General features: G+C 40.4%; 1 protein-coding gene across 1 annotated transcript in view; it reads left to right on the forward strand.

Annotated features, from left to right (window-relative positions):
• ADAMTS18 (ADAM metallopeptidase with thrombospondin type 1 motif 18) overlaps positions 1–20996 on the forward strand; it is a 143573-nt gene that overhangs the window by 64243 nt on the left and 58334 nt on the right. The window contains exons 8-13 of the mRNA XM_035716126.2: positions 506–699; positions 1165–1248; positions 2787–2946; positions 4515–4620; positions 6575–6712; positions 15592–15745. Coding sequence (XP_035572019.2) covers positions 506–699; positions 1165–1248; positions 2787–2946; positions 4515–4620; positions 6575–6712; positions 15592–15745 — 836 coding nt within the window. The remainder of the gene's footprint in view (positions 1–505; positions 700–1164; positions 1249–2786; positions 2947–4514; positions 4621–6574; positions 6713–15591; positions 15746–20996) is intronic.

Genomic DNA, 20996 nt, shown 5'->3' on the forward strand with positions numbered 1-20996 from the left:
TCTAGCTTGTGTTGATGAAACAAGGATATTAGACATGGACAGTGTTCATTCTGTAGGACGTATATTTCTAAATTTTATTTAGAAAATAATATATAAAGTGTCATCATGAATTCAGAGGCAAAGGGTAATGTCTACTTCTGCAGTGTTTTATTTTATTTAGAATAAAATAAAATGAACATTTTCTGTTTTTAAAGACTATTCCAGCAAAATTGATTTTTGTCGACCTGCTATACCAACTAGATTTGTAGTTTGGTTGTGTGTGTGTGTTTACTCATTAGAGTATTTTTGAGTTATTGTCTATTCACCTACCAACTTGTTTGAATGAATCTTTCTCAACCACAAACTAGGTACAAAGCCCCAGGACAAGCACTGAAAGCATCATTTATCAGTAGATCAGTGAAGTGTTGGTTACAGACTCTCTCCCTGCCTTGTGTAGATTTCTTTCTATCTCACTCAGCTGTTCTCCACTGGTAATCCCTTCCAAATGCTCTTATGTTCGTTGTAGATGCCCCTAAGCCTCCCACGGAGGATACCTATCTCAGGTTTGATGAATATGGGAGTGCAGGGCGACCCAGAAGATCAGCTGGAAAATCACAAAAGGGCTTAAATGTGGAAACTCTTGTGGTAGCAGACAAGAAAATGGTGGAAAAGCATGGCAAGGCAAATGTCACCACCTACATTCTCACAGTCATGAACATGGTAAGGGAGTTTGCCAGGACTCTGATGCTACTCGTCCTCCAGAATAGCTAAAAATTAAGAGTATCGGGATGCCTGGGTGGCTCAGCGGTTGAGTGTCTGCCTTCGGCCCAGGGTGTGGCCCCGGGGTCCCAAGATCGGGTCCCGTATCAGGCTCCCTGCATGGAGCCTGCTTCTCTCTCTGCCTGTGTCTCTGCCTCTCTCTCTGTCTCATGAATAAATAAATAAAATCTTTTTTAAAAATGGAATGGTTTAAAAAAATTAAAGGTATTTCCTTGTGTGGATTGAATAGCAGATATAGCCACATTATTTTATTGGAAAAAATGAATTTTGAGGAGATTGGCTTCATATGTACATATATTTGGTGAAGTGGAGGCCTGTATACTTATAAATATGTCTGATTGATACACAGAGTTTTGGAAATTTAAGATTTACTTTATTTTTGCTTGATTTCAATTGTTCTGACAGGTTTCTAGCCTATTTAAAGATGGGACCATTGGAAGTGATATAAACATTGTTGTGGTGAGCCTCATTCTTCTGGAACAAGAACCTGTACGTGCCATACTTCACTTATCTCTTAATTCATTCTACCATTCAGGATCCACTTATTGAATACCTACTATGTATTGATCCATGAACTAGTCATTAGAAATTCCAACTTAAAAATATGCTGATCCTATCCTCAAAGAAAGTATAATGTAATAGGGTTGTGTATTCAAACAATGAAAACATCACAAAATAATTACATATATGTGCATGTATATATGACACACAATGACATATATATGCATATATAGTATAAATGTTACATTCTATATAAAAATACAAATATTATGTAGGCTTTACAGGGAAGGTGCCTTTGATATCAGATTTAAGGGTTAGTTGAATTTTGCATGTTGGATATCCTGGGTAATTTGCAGGTAGATGCAAAAGGATATTTTGAAAATATACAGAAAATAAGTTATCAGAAGATTCTTGTAGTAAACCTACTGTTTCCCCAATACCATCTTAGTACTGCAGAGAATAAATAAGGAATATTTAACTGCCCTTGAATCGATTACCTTGAAGTATAGGTCACAGGCACAGAGTAAATTATAAAACCAGAACATATAATAAAGTGTTAATTGCATGGCACCCGCTGCTTTGTAGTGTTTTGATGCTGAAACTGTATTTTTCTGAAGTGGAGACTACCACAGGTTTTTAAGTCCCCTGTGGCTTCTCCTCTTCATCTGCAACCCCAGTAATTAACGTACAAAGCAAGGAGTCAGAGACAAGACAAAAATTAATTGTCCAGGTGTGTAGAGCAACAGAGGTTAACAACCTGTCAGATTGTTCTTGGAATTTTAGAAGGGTAGAAAGGAGGATGTGTGTCATTGGGAGACACTTCTGTCTTTAACCTACCACTTATACTTTGCCCAAGGTCATTGAAGCCAGAGGCATCCTAATTCATGGATAATTAAAGACCTAGTCTAAAAACCCTCAACTTGATCCAAGTCAATAGTTTTAAGCAAAGATTTTTGGTAAATAATTATCTTAAGGCTAGGTCCTATCTTACCCTCTCAGAATCTTATAATTATTTGTTTCTACATCCATTCAGTGAGCTTTCATTTTATTGATTGATGGATGGATTGATGATGTGCCAAGCCCTTTGCTGGAAATTTTGGCATAGGAGTAAATAAGCTGTGGTCACTACCTTGCTTGTACTATATTGAAGAAGGCATTGAACTTTATCAACAATAACTTATAATTAGGTTCTAAAAGCTATCAGTTTTATAAAGGTGGTAACAACATGAGATGGACACAGATATTCCAACTGATGTCAGGTTATTTATTTTTTTTTATAAAATAGAACTAATCATACAATATACTGCCAAAACTCTATAGTTACTTGAAATATTGTGAGCATTTACCTGAAATATTTTTAGGTTTTTTTTTTTTATCAGTTGTCTCCAACCTTAGCCCAAGTGTTTTCCTCCACAGACCTTTCTCCCTAGAAACATGAGGTTTCTGTGTTTGCCTGTACAAATGGAATGATTCAACGTTCTCACTCCTGACAAATTCACCCTCTGGTTTCTGTGGGTTTCCCATAGGGAGGATTATTGATCAACCATCATGCAGACCAGTCTCTGCATAGTTTTTGTCAATGGCAGTCAGCTCTCGTTGGGAAGAATGGCAAGAGGCACGACCATGCCATCCTACTCACAGGATTTGACATCTGTTCCTGGAAGAATGAACCGTGCGACACTCTAGGTATGGTATGAAGGGAGGCTTCTCTCACGCCTGTGAAAACACAGTATGGAAACTTTCAACTGGGTGGGTGGCCCTTAGGACCCTTAATAAGAAGAAACATCATATTTAAATTGTGGAGTAGTATCTTCACTCAGCCCTGTGGTGAATATTGTTCTATTTAACCAAAGTCAAGGTAGAATGGTGAGCTTCATTTCCTTTATTTGTTTTGGGTGTTTCTTTATGAACTCTATGGGATGATCATTGAGGTAAATTGTTTAACCGGAAAAATTGTGGTTTGTTCCATAAGCATGAATGCAGCTGGGTAGCTGAAGAGAATTAGACTGATCACCATGCTGTATAACTGTGCCCCTAGGTAGCATAGCAGTGCATCCGTTAGAAGGTTACTTGACTTTTAAGGGACTCAGCTGTTCTATATTTACCTAAGACACTGAGTAAGGACTATATCTTCTACGTTTATACTATGTTTTCTAGTATATTCCATTGCATACATTAGGAACTCAAGAAATTTTTTTTTTGGTGAATTAATGATCATCTAGATCAGTGGTGATGATGGCAGTGGTGGTAATGATGGTGTCACTGATGATATGTGCCAATACATTAAGTTTCTCAGATCATCCCGTGGACCTCATAGCAGCAAAATGGATTCAGTCAGTCCACAAATGTGCATTTTATACTAACTGGGTCCATATCCTTGTTCTGCACATGAGGACCCAAAACTGGGAAGAAAGACCTGTACCACTATCATGTGATTCAAGATAGAATCAAGTACTGGCTGAGATGATTTGATAGCTGCTCTTTGAAGGATGTGGTTTTGGGGTTTTTTTTGTTTTGTTTTGTTTTTAAGATTTTTATTTATTTATTTATTCATGAGAGACACACAGAGAGAGAGGCAGAGAGACACAGGCAGAGGGAGAAGGAGAAGCAGGCTCCATGCAGGGAGCCTGATGTGGGACTCAATCTCTGGTCTCCAAGATCAGGCCCTGGGCTGAAGGCGGCACTAAACCACAGAGCCACCTGGCCTGCCCAATGATGTGGTTTATGAAAACAGAAGCATTTATCACATTATAGTGAATATGAGAAAAATGCACTTAATCTGTTCACATTGTTCAGGCCTTTTCATGTTGTCTGCATCAGGAAAAGACCAGGATGTATGTTCTCTTAGGAAATATACCTTGAGTTTTGATGCTACCAACACTGTTAAGTGGACATTTTGCATCAGTTTAACTTAGATGAGGCCTATAAATGTCCTGCAGCTTCTTATTCTATATGCAAAATGGAAATTACAATACTCATACTGAGTTCTCAGGGCTGTAAGGAGGATCTGTTGATGACAATATTTTTTAAAAGGCAAGAAATGTTAAATATTGTGTTTATCTATCAGGGCAGGACAAATAATCATATGCCTATAATGCTTTTCTGCAAAAATATTAAGTACATTAATCAAACTAAAACTAATTATGTGAATCAGTTAAACTAAAACTCTACAGAACATTTTGAAGCCATAAGAAATGATCAGGTATCAGTATATGTGCCCTTTAGCCTAACATTTGAAATTGCTCTCTCAATAGGATTTGCCCCCATCAGTGGAATGTGCAGTAAGTACCGCAGTTGTACCATCAATGAGGATACAGGGCTTGGCCTGGCCTTCACCATCGCTCATGAGTCAGGGCACAAGTGAGTGACCCCTGGATTCACTACTTTACATGAAATTGGTTGGGTGATTCATTGGTGTCCCTCTAATGATTATTGTTGATCTAGTTAGAATAGATAGGCTAGATCTTGGGTAAAGCTTAGAATAATACCTGACTATAAGAAGGGTTGATAAAGGCCAGTCATTGTGACTAATGTTGTTTTTTTTTAAAAAAAAACAAAACAAACAACAATGTTTCATAGCTGTACAGAATTACAGATGGACTGCGAGTCATCTAATGGACCCTCTGGTCTTTTAGGAATGTCTTCCATGCTGTGCTGCAGTGAAGATTCTTTTTTAGTTCATTATGCCAAGGAAATAATCATGCAGATGTGTAAATTTCCAGAATGTAGTGATATGTTAATTGTTCAAAGACTTTCAGTGCACACACTGGATATTCTTGGTAGTTGGTGTCATTGAGTGTACTTAGTATTGTTGTCAGTGGTGTTAGTAAATCTTTCTGAGAATAGAGTTTGAAATGAGGAATGAGAAACCTAAGAGTAATGAGTTGAATTTATAAAGCATGTTATCTGGTGCTGAGGCAGTTCTGGAGAGGATTTTCAAACGGTCCTTGAATAGTAGCATTCATATTGAAATAAGCACACTGCTTTACAAAATGACCTTTTCAAAGGACAAGTTCTTTGGATATATGAGTTTAGGAGTGTTTATGTGTGTGTCTCATATTCAGCATGTATATTAAATGCTCATTTTCAGGGCATCTGATTGATCTCTGACTTAAAAATAAAAGCAAAATCATCTCCACAACTATAATTTATATTTGAATATTTTGTATTTTAAATATTATGAGCATATTATATTCAGGAAATTTGAATCCTGTGTATGTACACAACCACTTTCTTAGTAAGGTACAAATGAACCAATTTTATTGTGAACAGTGGTACAAAAATTCCTATTAGGTACAAGGCCCCTTTGTACAGAGCAGGAAAGAAATACGAATGTCAAACATATATCTAAATTTATTTCTGTACCTATCACCTCCTGACCCTGAACTTCCTTATCACAGTCTCACAATTGAGATTAGTAAGAAAAAAAAATTGGTACTTGAAATAAAAGAGTTTGACTATCCCATCATTTTAATTTAACTTAGATATCTTAACCAAAAGTTTCTCATCCTTAAAAAATAAAGCAGACATATCGTTTGATTTTTGTGGCCAAGACAGTAGAACAAAGCCCTTAGCATTCTTTAGAATTTTCTACATAAATTTTACAGTACTATGGTTGACTTTTTTTTAAAGATTCATTTATTTATTTTAAAGAGAAGGAGCGTGTAAGCAAGGGGGAGGGGCAGAGGAGAGGGAGATAAAGAACTTCAAGCAGACTATGCACTGAGTACACAGAACCCAACACAAGGCTTGATCCCAGGTCCTTGAGATCACGATCTGAGCTGAAATCAAGACTCAGATACTTAATTGACAAGCCACCCAGGCTCCCCTATAGTTGACCTTTGAACAGCATTGGTTTGAACTCTGTGCAGGTCCACTTACATGTAGATTTTTTAAAATATAAATACAATATAGTACTTTAAATGTATTTTCCTTATGATTTTATTAACATTTTTTTTCTCTAGCTTACTTGATTGTAAGATATGTAACATGTAACATACAAAACATGTGTTAATTAACTTTAGGTTATTGGTAAGGCTTCCAGTCAGCAGTAGGCTATTAGTAGAAGTTTTGAGGGAGATAAAAGTTATACTTGAATTTTCAACTGCAGGTGGGGAGGGTCAGAGCCCTTACCCCTGTGTTGTTCAAAGGTGGGTTGTATATAGTAACTCATTTTTGTCTGTCTTTTTTCTTACAAATTTGATAAATCTGTCTCTCACTTGGGTTCATTGATTGTCAATGCATCTTCTTCCTTTGATTATAATTTGGAAAATGGGTTCACAGGAAGATTTCTGTTTTCATCTTTCTATTTCAGCTTTGGCATGATTCACGATGGGGAAGGCAATCCCTGCAGGAAGGCTGAAGGCAATATCATGTCCCCCACACTGACAGGAAACAACGGGGTATTTTCCTGGTCTTCATGCAGCCGGCAATATCTCAAGAAATTCCTTAGGTGAGACAAAATAAAGCCAGGAGTATTCTGAGGGTTGGAGTGGTGACAGCAAACCATGCTCAACAGACGTTTAAAATAAATACTCAAGGGATTGGTGATGGTGATGATGATGATGGTGGTGGTGGTGGTGGTGACAATGATATTGTCATCATTATTGCTATTGAAAAAATACATTGAAAGTCTAATACTGTACTAAATGCTCTGCACATGTTGCCTCATTCAATCCTCATGGCAATCCTATTATGATCCTTATTCTCCAGTTGAGGAAGCCGAGTCATAGGGAGGTTAAGTGTGTTGCTTAATATCCTACAGCTGCTAAGGTGTAGCCATAAGACTCAGAGTTAGGTGTGCTTCTGTTCCCAAGATTTATGCTTATAACTATCTCCCCTTTATGACCTCCAGACGCTGCTAGATATACTTTTTACTGTGACTAATTTTAATCTGATCAATCAATTCAGTCATAAGAGTATTAAAAATGCTAACATGGTACACATGTTCTATAATGAACAGAATATTGTCTTGCTTAGCTATTTTGTTTGAAATGACCATGAGCTATCTGTGTGTCCAGAACACATCCAACGGGGATGATAAGTATATAAAATCTCTTTGGTAACTCAAAACACCTATATGGTATTAGTAAAATGGAAGTTAGGAAGGTAGTGTGATTCATATTAAATGTTATTTATGATTATGTTATTATGTTATTAAATGTTAATTATGAATATTAAATTCATATTAATATGTGATTCATATTAAATGATGAGCCCACAGTTGAACTCTTTGAAGTTTCCTCTAATTTTATTTAGCAACCATATATATTTGACCATTGTAATTATAATAGCACTCTAGTTGTTATTAGGTATCTCACCATGCTGTGTTGACTCAGAAGAACACTTAGGTTCTAATACCATTTCCCTTTGACCAAATGTTAGGGCAACTAACAAAATTTCTTTGGGAATTCATAATATTGATACCTTTTTTTAACCTGTACTATTGCATATTATTTGCAGATGTTTACAGAATTAGTAATACAGGAAAAGCTGATTAAATGTAAAGATGTTTAACCAAACAATGTCCCAAAGAACAGTAAAAAATCGACAAACCTTTTGTTAACTATGTTTCATCAAATAGAAAATTATCTTGGGGCACCTGGGTGGCTCAGTCAGTTAAGCATCTGCCTTTGCTTCAGGTCGTGATGCCAGAGTTCTGGGATCAAGCCCCACACCTGGGGGGCTCCCTGCTCAGCAAAGAGTCTGCTTCTCCCTCTCCCTCTGCCCTTACCCCACTCATGCATGCTCTCTCACTCTCTAGTGTGCTCTCTCTCTCAAATAAATAAAATCTTTTAAAAAAATTAGAAGGTTGTCTTAATAGTTCTAAATTTATGATCGGGGCTTGAAATTATCTTTTCTATCTCATGTGATAATGGACTCAATAAATATTATAAATCAAGGTCACCTTAATCAGATTGAATTTCCATCATTAATATGATACAGTTAAATGTTTTGGGATGATGATAACAACAGTTGACTTTGAATGCTTAATATGCCTTTTCTTATTGGATCTGTTAAACTCTTGTTGGAAGTTATTGTCCATAATAAGGAATATTAGCGTTGTTCTTGGTCTCATGATTGACTCAGATTCCCATCTGTCTGCCTCCAAAATCATCCCTAATCACCGTGCTATTTTGCCTCTCATTGGTACCATAGTTTAACTATGTAAGTTAAACGGAGGGAAGGTGCCTTTTTTTTTTTTTTTTTTTTTATTTATTTTTTTTTTTATTGGTGTTCAATTTACTAACATACAGAATAACACCCAGTGCCCGTCACCCATTCACTCCCACCCCCCGCCCTCCTCCCCTTCTACCACCCCTAGTTCGTTTCCCAGAGTTAGCAGTCTTTATGTTCTGTCTCCCTTTCTGATATTTCCCACACATTTCTTCTCCCTTCCCTTATTTTCCCTTTCACTATTATTTATATTCCCCAAATGAATGAGAACATATAATGTTTGTCCTTCTCCGACTGACTTACTTCACTCAGCATAATACCCTCCAGTTCCATCCACGTTGAAGCAAATGGTGGGTATTTGTCAATTCTAATAGCTGAGTAATATTCCATTGTATACATAAACCACATCTTCTTTATCCATTCATCTTTCGTTGGACACCGAGGCTCCTTCCACAGTTTGGCTATCGTGGCCATTGCTGCTAGAAACATCGGGGTGCAGGTGTCCCAGCATTTCATTGCATTTGTATCTTTGGGGTAAATCCCCAACAGTGCAATTGCTGGGTCGTAGGGCAGGTATATTTTTAACTGTTTGAGGAACCTCCACACAGTTTTCCAGAGTGGCTGCACCAGTTCACATTCCCACCAACAGTGTAAGAGGGTTCCCTTTTCTCCACATCCTCTCCAACATTTGTTGTTTCCTGCCTTGTTAATTTTTCCCATTCTCACTGGTGTGAGGTGGTATCTCATTGTGGTTTTGATTTGTATTTCCCTGATGGCAAGTGATGCAGAGCATTTTCTCATGTGCATGTTGGCCATGTCTATGTCTTCTTCTGTGAGATTTCTGTTCATGTCTTTTGCCCATTTCATGATTGGATTGTTTGTTTCTTTGGTGTTGAGTTTAATAAGTTCTTTATAGATCTTGGAAACTAGCCCTTTATCTGATATGTCATTTGCAAATATCTTCTCCCATTCTGTAGGTTGTCTTTGAGTTTTGTTGACTGTATCCTTTGCTGTGCAAAAGCTTCTTATCTTGATGAAGTCCCAATAGTTCATTTTTGCTTTTGTTTCTTTTGCCTTCGTGGATGTATCTTGCAAGAAGTTACTATGGCCGAGTTCAAAAAGGGTGTTGCCTGTGTTCTTCTCTAGGATTTTGATGGAATCTTGTCTCACATTTAGATCTTTCATCCATTTTGAGTTTATCTTTGTGTATGGTGAAAGAGAGTGGTCTAGTTTCATTCTTCTGCATGTGGATGTCCAATTTTCCCAGCACCATTTATTGAAGAGACTGTCTTTCTTCCAATGGATAGTCTTTCCTCCTTTATCGAATATTAGTTGCCCATAAAGTTCAGGGTCCACTTCTGGATTCTCTATTCTGTTCCACTGATCTATGTGTCTGTTTTTGTGCCAGTACCACACTGTCTTCATGACCACAGCTTTGTAGTACAACCTGAAATCTGGCATTGTGATGCCCCCAGATATGGTTTTCTTTTTTAAAATTCCCCTGGCTATTCGGGGTCTTTTCTGATTCCACACAAATCTTAAAATAATTTGTTCTAACTCTCTGAAGAAAGTCCATGGTATTTTGATAGGGATTGCATTAAACGTGTATATTGCCCTGGGTAACATTGACATTTTCACAATATTAATTCTGCCAATCCATGAGCATGGAATATTTTTCCATCTCTTTGTGTCTTCCTCAATTTCTTTCAGAAGTGTTCTATAGTTTTGAGGGTATAGATCCTTTACATCTTTGGTGAGGTTTATTCCTAGGTATCTTATGCTTTTGGGTGCAATTGTAAATGGGATTGACTCCTTAATTTCTCTTTCTTCAGTCTCATTGTTAGTGTATAGAAATGCCACTGACTTCTGGGCATTGATTTTGTATCCTGCCACGCTACCAAATTGCTGTATGAGTTCTAGCAATCTTGGGGTGGAGACTTTTGGGTTTTCTATGTAGAGTATCATGTCATCGGCGAAGAGGGAGAGTTTGACTTCTTCTTTGCCAATTTGAATGCCTTTAATGTCTTTTTGTTGTCTGATTGCTGAGGCTAGGACTTCCAGTACTATGTTGAATAGCAGTGGTGAGAGTGGACATCCCTGTCTTGTTCCTGATCTTAGGGGAAAGGCTCCCAGTGCTTCCCCATTGAGAATGATATTTGCTGTGGGCTTTTCATAGATGGCTTTTAAGATGTCGAGGAATGTTCCCTCTATCCCTACACTCTGAAGAGTTTTGATCAGGAATGGATGCTGTATTTTGTCAAATGCTTTCTCTGCATCCAATGAGAGGATCATATGGTTCTTGGTTTTTCTCTTGCTGATATGATGAATCACATTGATTGTTTTACGGGTGTTGAACCAGCCTTGTGTCCCAGGGATAAATCCTACTTGGTCATGGTGAATAATTTTCTTAATGTACTGTTGGATCCTATTGGCCAGTATCTTGTTGAGAATTTTTGCATCCATGTTCATCAGGGATATTGGTCTGTAATTCTCCTTTTTGGCGGGGTCTTTGTCTGGCTTTGGAATTAAGGTGATGCTGGCTTCATAGAACGAATTTGGAAGTACTCCATCTCTTTCTATCTTTCCAAACAGCTTTAGGAGAATAGGTATGATTTCTTCTTTAAACGTTTGATAAAATTCTCCTGGGAAGCCATCTGGCCCTGGACTCTTGTGTCTTGGGAGGTTTTTGATGACTGCTTCAATTTCCTCCCTGGTTATTGGCCTGTTCAGGTTTTCTATTTCTTCCTGTTCCAGTTTTGGTAGTTTGTGGCTTTCCAGGAATGCGTCCATTTCTTCTAGATTGCCTAATTTATTGGCGTATAGCTGTTCATAATAGGTTTTTAAAATCGTTTGTATTTCCTTGGTGTTGGTAGTGATCTCTCCTTTCTCATTCATGATTTTATTAATTTGAGTCTTCTCTCTCTTCTTTTTAATAAGGCTGGCTAATGGTTTATCTATCTTATTAATTCTTTCAAAGAACCAACTCCTGGTTCTGTTGATCTGTTCCACAGTTCTTCTGGTCTCGATTTCGTTGAGTTCTGCTCGAATCTTTATTAGCTCCCTTCTTCTCTTGGGTGTAGGATCTATTTGCTGTTTTTTCTCTAGCTCCTTTATGTGTAAGGTTAGCTTTTGTATTTGAGTTCTTTCCAGTTTTTGAATGGATGCTTGTATTGCGATGTATTTCCCCCTTAGGACTGCTTTTGCTGCATCCCACAGATTTTGAACGGTTGTATCTTCATTCTCATTAGTTTCCATGAATCTTTTTAATTCTTCCTTAATTTCCTGGTTGACCCTTTTATCTTTTAGCAGGATGGTCCTTAACCTCCATGTGTTTGAGGTCCTTCCAAACTTCTTGTTGTGATTTAGTTCTAATTTCAAGGCATTATGGTCCGAGAATATGCAGGGGACAATCCCAATCTTTTGGTATCGGTTCAGACCCGATTTGTGACCCAATATGTGGTCTATTCTGGAGAAAGTTCCATGTGCGCTTGAGAAGAATGTGTATTCAGTTGAGTTTGGATGTAAAGTTCTGTAGATATCTGTGAAATCCATCTGGTCCAGTGTATCATTTAAAGCTCTCGTTTCTTTGGAGATGTTTTGCTTAGAAGACCTATCGAGTATAGAAAGAGCTAGGTTGAAGTCACCAAGTATAAGTGTATTATTATCTAAGTATTTCTTCACTTTGGTTAATAATTGATTTATATATTTGGCAGCTCCCACATTTGGAGCATATATATTGAGGATTGTTAAGTCCTCTTGTTGAATAGATCCTTTAAGTATGATATAGTGTCCCTCTTCATCTCTCACTACAGTCTTTGGGGTAAATTTTAGTTTATCTGATATAAGGATGGCTACCCCTGCTTTCTTTTGAGGACCATTCGAATGGTAAATGGTTCTCCAACCTTTTATTTTCAGGCTGTAGGTGTCCTTCTGTCTAAAATGAGTCTCTTGTAGACAGCAAATAGATGGGTCCTGCTTTTTTATCCAGTCTGAAACCCTGCGCCTTTTGATGGGGTCATTAAGCCCGTTCACATTCAGAGTTACTATTGAGAGATATGAGTTTAGTGTCATCATGATATCTATTCAGTCTTTGTTTTTGTGGACTGTTCCACTTTCTTCTTAAAGGGGAATTTTAAGAGGCCCCCTTAAAATTTCTTGCAGAGCTGGTTTGGAGGTCACATATTCTTTTAGTTGCTGCCTGTCTTGGAAGCTCTTTATCTCTCCTTCCATTTTGAATGAGAGCCTTGCTGGATAAAGTATTCTTGGTTGCATGTTCTTTTCATTTAGGACCCTGAATATATCCTGCCAGCCCTTTCTGGCCTGCCAGGTCTCTGTGGAGAGGTCTGCTGTTACCCTAATACTCCTCCCCATAAAAGTCAGGGATTTCTTGTCTCTTGCTGCTTTAAGGATCTTCTCTTTATCTTTGGAATTTGCAAGCTTCACAATTAAATGTCGAGGTGTTGAACGGTTTTTATTGATTTTAGGGGGGGATCTCTCTATTTCCTGGATCTGAATGCCTGTTTCCCTTCCCAGATTAGGAAAGTTTTCAGCTAGAATTTGTTCAAATACATATTCTGGCCCTCTGTCCCTTTCGGCGCCCTCGGGAACCCCAATTAAACGTAGGTTTTTCTTCCTCAGGCTGTCGTTTATTTCCCTTAATCTATCTTCATGGTCTTTTAATTGTTTGTCTCTTTTTTCCTCAGTTTCCCTCTTTGCTGTCAACTTGTCTTCTAGGTCACTCACTCGTTCTTCCACCTCGTTAACCCTCGTCGTTAGGACTTCTAGTTTGGATTGCATCTCATTTAATTGGTTTTTAATTTCTGCCTGATTAGCTCTAAATTCTGCAGTCATGAAGTCTCTTGAGTCCTTTATACTTTTTTCTAGAGCCACCAGTAGCTGTATAATAGTGCTTCTGAATTGGCTTTCTGACATTGAATTGTAATCCAGATTTTGTAACTCTGTGGGAGAGAGGACTGTTTCTGATTCTTTCTTTTGAGGTGAGGTTTTCCTTCTAGTCATTTTGCTCAGTGCAGAGTGGCCAAAAGCAAGTTGTATTGGGAAAAAGAGAAAAAGAGAGGAGAGAAAGAAGGAAAGAAAAGAGAAAGAGAAAAAAAAGGGAAGAAAAAGAAAAAAAAACGAAAAAAAAAAAAAAGAAGAAGAAAAAGAGAAAGAAAAAGAAAGGAGAAAAAAAGGGGGTGGGGGAAGGAAACAAATCAAAAAGCAAAACAAAACAAAAACAAAAACAAAAACAAAAACAAACAAACAAAAAAAGAACCACCGGGGAGTATCTTCTGATTCTGTGTTCTTTAAGTCCCTTGGCTTCTCCTGGAAGTTGTCCGTCTAGCTGGTGTTCTGGGGGAGGGGCCTGTTGTGCTGATTTTCAGGTGTTAGCAGTTGGGGGAGCTGCTGTGCCCCTGCCTGGTGCAGGGCTCGGTGGGGGTTGTTTACCCCGTGAGGCCGCAGGAGGAACAGCCCCAGTGGCGGGGCAGCTCTGGAGCCCTGGATTCAGCTCCGGCAGGAACTCCGTCTGCAGGGCCTGGAGGCTCCGGGGCGGGGCCGCTGATCTGCTCAGCTGGGGCAGGAGCGTCCTTGCTGTCCTGGGCCCTCCCGGCCTCTGCCTGTCCCGGGGGAGGCGGGATCCTGGGCTGTGTCCCGGCGCCCTGTGCTCCGAAGCCTGCGCTGTTGGATTCGCGCTCCCGGGCCGCGCAGCCCCCTCCGCGGAGCCGCCGCCCAAGCCCCTCCGAGCTGCTCCTGGAACCGCGCAGCCCCCTCCGCACGGAGCCTCTTCCTCTGCCCGAGCCCGGCCGAGCTGCTCCCGGGGCCGCGCAGCCCCCTCCGCGGAGCCGCCGCCCGAGCCCCTTCAGCTGCTCCGGTCCCGCCGGGTCCCGCCGCCCGCGCTGCAGCCCTTAGGGAGCTCGGCGCACTCTCCTGGGTGCGCAGTTGCTGTTACTGTCCCCGGGAGCCCGAGGGCATCCTCGCCCTCCTGGGTCCTGCTCCAACTCCCTGCGAGCCCCTTTCCCCCGGGAAGGTCGGTGCAGCTCCTGCGTCTCCGGGACGGGGCTCTCCTGTCCTGGGGACACTCGCCCCGGCCTCAGCCCGGCTCCTCGCGGGGCCCCTCCCCCTTGGAGGCCTTTGTTCCTTTATTTCTTTTTCCCCGTCTTCCTACCTTGATAGATGCGCGAACTCTTCTCACTGTAGCATCCCAGCTGGTCTCTCTTTAAATCTCAGGCCGAATTCATAGATTTTCAGGATAATTTGAAGGTTTTCTAGGTAGTTTGGTGGAGACAGGTGATTTGGAGACCCTACTCTTCCGCCATCTTGCTCCTCCCCGCCTTTTTTTTTTAAGATTTATTTATTCATTCATGAGAGAGACATACACAGAAGGGCAGAGATACAGGCAGAGGGAGAAGCAGGCTCCATGCAGGGAGCCCAACACGGTACTCGATCCCGGGACTCCAAGATCACGCCCTGGGCTGAAGGCAGGCGCTCAACCGCTGAGACACCCAGGGATCCCTGGAAGGTGCTTTTAACAATATCCACCATCAAGACTGATTTTTTTCTTAACACATCCCAGTTGAGCAGACTTTGGGAAGTTATCCTGCTTATTGCCCCAATGCATCCTTTCTCCTGATGCTTTCAAAAGCCTTGTTTATTTTTTGCTTATAAAGATTATTTGAGGTAAAGCACATCTTTGACCACTGTCCCATTATTTATTAAAAAAATACAGCATGACTTTCAACTCCATGAAGACGGGTACTGTGTCTGGCTAGCTTATTTTGTATCTTTAGCACTTAGCCTGATGCTTACCACACAGTAGGCACCCAATACAAATTTGTTGAATATTGTCAAATGAGATTGTTGGGGGGTTTCCAAATATATTGACTTTTCCCATCCAGCAGACCAAATCAAACTACTTGGATAGCTCTAACTTCTCATACCAGGTAAAATCTTCCATAGCTGTGTACATTTCACCCTCTTAGATAGGCTAGGATTCACTCTCTGGGAAAAAAATATATACATTTTAATTTTAAGTATTACCTATATCTTTCACCATGCTATATTTTTCTTTGCATGAGTGCATTCAGAGGTGTACTGTTTTACATGGAAAGATCACGGATAAACGTAGGAATTAACAACGATGTGTTTTCACGGCAGCACACCTCAGGCTGGGTGTCTGGTGGATGAGCCCAAGCAAACAGGACAGTATAAATATCCAGACAAACTACCAGGACAGATTTATGATGCTGACACACAGTGCAAGTGGCAATTTGGAGCAAAAGCCAAGTTATGCAGCCTTGGTTTTGTGAAGGTATGTTTGCTTGTGATTTCAAACTTACATTAAGATTCTGCAATGTGTCTGTGTCCCTAACAGAAATATAAACATTTGGTTTGCTAAGGCCAAGGGTTAGAGTCTGGGTTATCTCTAAAATGTCAGTTGTTTGGCATGATAATTAAGTGGCAATTTTACTGTCAATGAATTATCCAGGCTTATCCCCCATAGGCCATGCCTGGTTTAAATACCATCTGACTGCATCCTTGGAAGAAAATCCCTCCTGTGTGGATGAGGATTTCATCACAAGCAGTAAATCTGAGTACAGTCACGTTTACCTTCTTCTTATCATTCTATCATTGTTGTATTCATATTTCTTTTTAATGTGATACATTGAAAATCATCACCACCTCAAAATATATTCATATGCCTTTATGGAATATGAAAACCGTTGGCAGCCAACTTCTTTGTGTGTTAAGTCTTTCCTTCAATATTATGAGGAACATGGATGGGAAAAGCAAAAAAGTCCAAGCGATAGACATGGGAGAAACATCAAACAAATTGGCCAAGAAATCCATCAATGACCATCTCAACATCAATACAGTGGGATCAGTTTCGAGTTTTTCTTCCCTAGTATTCAGAGAGAAACATGGAAATCCTAGGTATCTAGAAACAGGGAAATGACACAGTTTTATAGCTCTGTTTCCCTGTTCTCTTCCTATTCTTCCTCCTTTCTGTCCCTTGTCTTTTCCTTTCCTTCTTCTGCAACCAGCACCACCACCACCGCCAGCATCGTTGTGGCTAGCACTGCCTCTTCCACCACCACCCCCATGTCCAGCAGTTGCCATGCGAGCCTCTGCTCCACATCAGGCACCTTCTTAGAGACTTATTTTACTTTTCCACAATCTTCACAAAGACCTTTTGAAATGAGAGTTATCATTTTTTACATGGAGTTCAGAGAATGTGTATTCCATTTGCCCAAAGCCTCAAAACTTTTAAACAAAACCTATCAATCACATTGATGTTAAAACTTCCTTCTCTGCAGTTAATATGAGTGTTTCCTAAGCTTCAGTCACTAACCTCAACATCCAGTTCCTGACAACTACCTTCATTCATTGTGCTCTATCTCTGTATTGTGATTCACTTGTTGCTTTTCCAATAAATCAGCTCACTTAAAAATATGTAAGTCCAGGCCTAATAAATAACCACCAAATCACAGGTTTGATTTGGGATCACATATTTTTCTAATGCTCTTTAAATGTATAATTATTAGAAAAGTGTATCCACCCACCATCCACAATTTTTTTGGTGTCTCCTCCATGGTGCATGGACATCACTTTGGCAAATGCTGGAGTATCATGGATACACTAATAAATTTACAACTGTTTCTAATTGCCTGTTAAGTTGATGTGTTTGGCAGAAGTCAGTAGACATTCACTTTGTCGACAGTTTGTCCTAATTCTCTCTTGTTCGCTTCATTCTTAAAGGTTTCACTAGTTTACGCATCCATTAATGAAACATTTATTAAGCACTTACTATGCAGCAAATGCACAATTGGTAATAAGTTTGATTTTCTTTAGAAACATAAAGGAAATTTTAAAAATTACTCTCATTCCTTCAGGATTAGACATTCAACACACGTTTGTGGGGTGTTGATGGTGTCAGGGCTCACACAGCCATTCTTCAGTGACAGATATTTTTCTGGAACCATACCATATTTTGGAGAGACAGCACCTCAGCGTGATGGCCTTCCTTGAGGAGCAGAGCAAAGGGAAGTGGGAATGGTAGACTAAAAGGCTGGATAGAATGAGGCAGGCACAGACGGGAACCTGGGGGACAGGGAGATTGGCTTCACGGAGGGATTTGAGATGACTATGAGGTAGGACAGGGAAGGTAGTGGACTCTGAATGTGAAATTTCCCACCACCAGCCCCCCAGCCAGGGGCAGAAATACCTGCTTATAACGAACCATGGCATGACCTCTGAGACTCACAGGTAGTTCCCGCCTGGCACTACATGGGAGGGGTTTCCCAAACAAGCAAACCTCCTAATGGCCCTGCTGGTCTGGGCAGTGTGGACCCATCTCAGGGGCACAGATAACGGATGGTGTTTGTTTTCAGAGTCCTCAGATGTGTCATTGCTTTGCTTTACACACCTGTTCTCCTCACTGACTATTTTTTTTTTAACTTTATGCCTCCTGGAAAGGCAGTTTTGCATAATAGTTAGAAGGAAGGAAAGTAAAGGAAAAAGAAAAGGGAAAGGGAAGGAGAAAGGGAAGGGAAGGGAAGGGAAGGGAAGGGAAGGGAAGGGAAGGGAAGGGAAGGGAGGGGAAGGGAAGGGAAGGGAGAAAGGAAATGAAAAAGAAAAGAATGCTCCAGTGTCACTGAAGCCAGCGATGCAATTGTCAATATCCCCTGGAACTCGTTAGAAATGCACATGCTCAGGTCTCATCCAGGTCCTAAAGAAGGAGGTTTCTGGGTAGGGCTTGGCAATCAGTGCTTGAACAGGTGATTCTGGTGATTCTGATGCCTGCTCAGGGTTGAGAACTACTGAATTAAGCAGTCTTCAGTTTTACACACACACATACCACCAAATTTTGGACTTCGGTAGACCTGGCTTTAAAATCTTATTTCACCACATCCTAGAACCCTGAGCAAATGGCTGAACCTCCCTCAGCTTTTGTGTCCACATTTCTAAGGTGAGGATAAGCACAACTCTTCCCTGGTAACCGTGAGGATGAATCTCTTGGGATGGCGGCACCCCTCAGCATATCGCCAGGGTATGCTCCCTGCCCTCCTCCTCCTGCCTCCAGCAGCTGCACCCTCCCAGCCTCCTTTCTCCCAGTGACCTCCTTGTCTGAGGCCTAGGCTGGCCATCCTTCATCCCTGTCTCACCTTCCCTCCTCTCCCAGCCACAGGTTTTCTGTCTTCAGTATGTCAACCTTGATCTCTCTTCCCTTTCAAAGAGTTCAAGAAAATGAGTTGACCTCTGATGGGTCCACATTATCTGGACAGATGTGAAGGAGGGTCACATCCACAGCAATGGGGAAGAGCATGCCTTTGGTTGCTACACATGTATCCTGCTGCCTGGCAGTACGGGAATTGGTGCTGTCTGCGGAATGCCCCAAGTGCTGGAAGAGACTCTGGCCAGTGCTTCCCATGCATGCTGCTTATTTTACTAAGTTAGCAATGAGCAGCTTGGGCTCTGTACCTCAGCAGCCAGCAGTGACTGTCACATAGCAGAAGCTCTGTAAATGCTCATGCTTACAGATGCACCAAGAGGGTTTGAAGCAGAATAGGAATTATGGGGAAGGTATTTGAATTCTAGTGAATATTTTCACGCTCATCACCTCGGAGAACATTTCCTTTGAAAGAAAAGGCATGTCAAAAAGAGTAGGATGGGCATATATTTCTTCTTTTGAGAATCTGACATTGTAATGCATAAAGGACATCAAAGGGTACAAAGATCTAGAAAATAGCTCAGGGAGATGCAATGTACAGCATGGTGACTGTAGATAATGCTTTATGGCACATTGGAAAGTTGCTGAGAGAGTAGATCCTAATAGTCCTCATCACAAGAAAAATAATGCAATAATGCATGGGGACAGATGTTAACTGGATCTATTGTGGTGATCTTTTGTAATACATACAAACATCGGATCATTGTGTTGTACACCTGAAACTAATATAGTGCTACCTGTCGGTTATACCTCAGTTTTAAAAATTATTTTTAAAAAATTATTTTAAAAATTTATTTTAAAAATTATTTTTTAAAATTATTTTAAACTTTTATTTTAAAAATTATTTTAAAAAAAGAACTTGACATGGAGAGAAAAAAGTGGAGACCAGAGAGAAACTTCCTGGTATTTAAATTTAAATATAATCAGTAAATCGTACCTACTTTGCAACTTACTAAATTTGTTACATCAGGTTTCAGCTTTTACTAACTTCCCCCTTGGACTTGTGTCCCAACATAAGTTGATGTTGATGTCCTTGTATTTTCTCAAACCGTCCCTTCTTTCATGTCTACAAGTCTTTGCATATATGCCTCCCAGCTTAGAATGCTGCATGACCACCCATGTGACAAATACCTAATCATCTTCTACGGTCATCAAAGATGCAGCACAGGGGATCCCTGGGTGGCGCAGCGGTTTGGCGCCTGCCTTTGGCCCAGGGCGCGATCCTGGAGACCCGGGATCGAATCCCACGTCGGGCTCCCAGTGCATGGAGCCTGCTTCTCCCTCTGCCTGTGTCTCTGCCTCTCTCTCTCTCTCTGTGTGACTATCATCAATAAATAAAAATTAAAAAAAAAAAAGATGCAGCACAAGTGAGTGTTGCCTCCTATTTTCCCCAAGGAGATTTAAACATTCCTTGCCCCCAGGCTCAATCTGCACCCTATAAACTTGTGATACTGTATTATAACTGAGTACATGTGTGTCTTGTCTCAGTGGATGGCAGATACGTAGCGTGTACCTGCCATGTTGGCAGCTAGATACCCAGGACTCATTTACTGAATTTACAGTGGTAACTAAAGCTAACATTTCTTTAGCACTCCCATTTTCATAGAGTGGAGGATTTTGCCTCTGTCCCCTTCTCATTCTTCCTCAAGGGAGCAGAAGGGACTGACTTCTCTGGGAGAAAGAGAGAAGTCAGGGATGACTCTAGGATTTCTGGATTGAGCCACCAGAATCACAGAGGTCTCATAACAGGAGCTGGAAGAGTCTGAACAGATTTGAGGGGGACAAATGGGGAATTTAGTCTTGGATGGGTTCAGCGCTTTATAAACTTTGACCTGCAGAGACCATTCACATTTTTAGCACAGCCAGTTTCACTTGTATAGGGGCATCCTTCAGAATCCTTAGGATGCAGTGGGACAACACGGTTAACAAGTGACAGGACAGAGTCATGCATAATGTTGAGACTCCCCTTAGAAGTCACATCCAGGCTACGCGAGACCTTGGAGTCCCTGTGGTCATTTCTTTTTTCCTGAAATTATTACTTAAGTCTAGGGAATTATAGATAAGGAAAAGTTAGTCACATGTGCTGGGGAAAAAGAGGGAAGAGCAAGCAAAAAAAAGTGCAAACTCCCATTTCTGTTTACTTTGAAAGGGAGCTTTCTCAGAGGACTCTCCTGGTCGTCAAAGCATGTAGTTGGCTATAATTACGTTTGACTTATGTACCTCACCACAAAAGAAATAATATGTTCATACAGACTGTCTGATTTCACTCTGGATTCCTGTGTTTTTGTGTTTTGCTTTACTTTCCCGGTCTTCTCCAACTGTCCCTTCCCCT

This window comes from Canis lupus, chromosome 5 (genome assembly GCF_003254725.2).
Source record: "Canis lupus dingo isolate Sandy chromosome 5, ASM325472v2, whole genome shotgun sequence".
Classification (NCBI taxonomy): domain Eukaryota; kingdom Metazoa; phylum Chordata; class Mammalia; order Carnivora; family Canidae; genus Canis; species Canis lupus.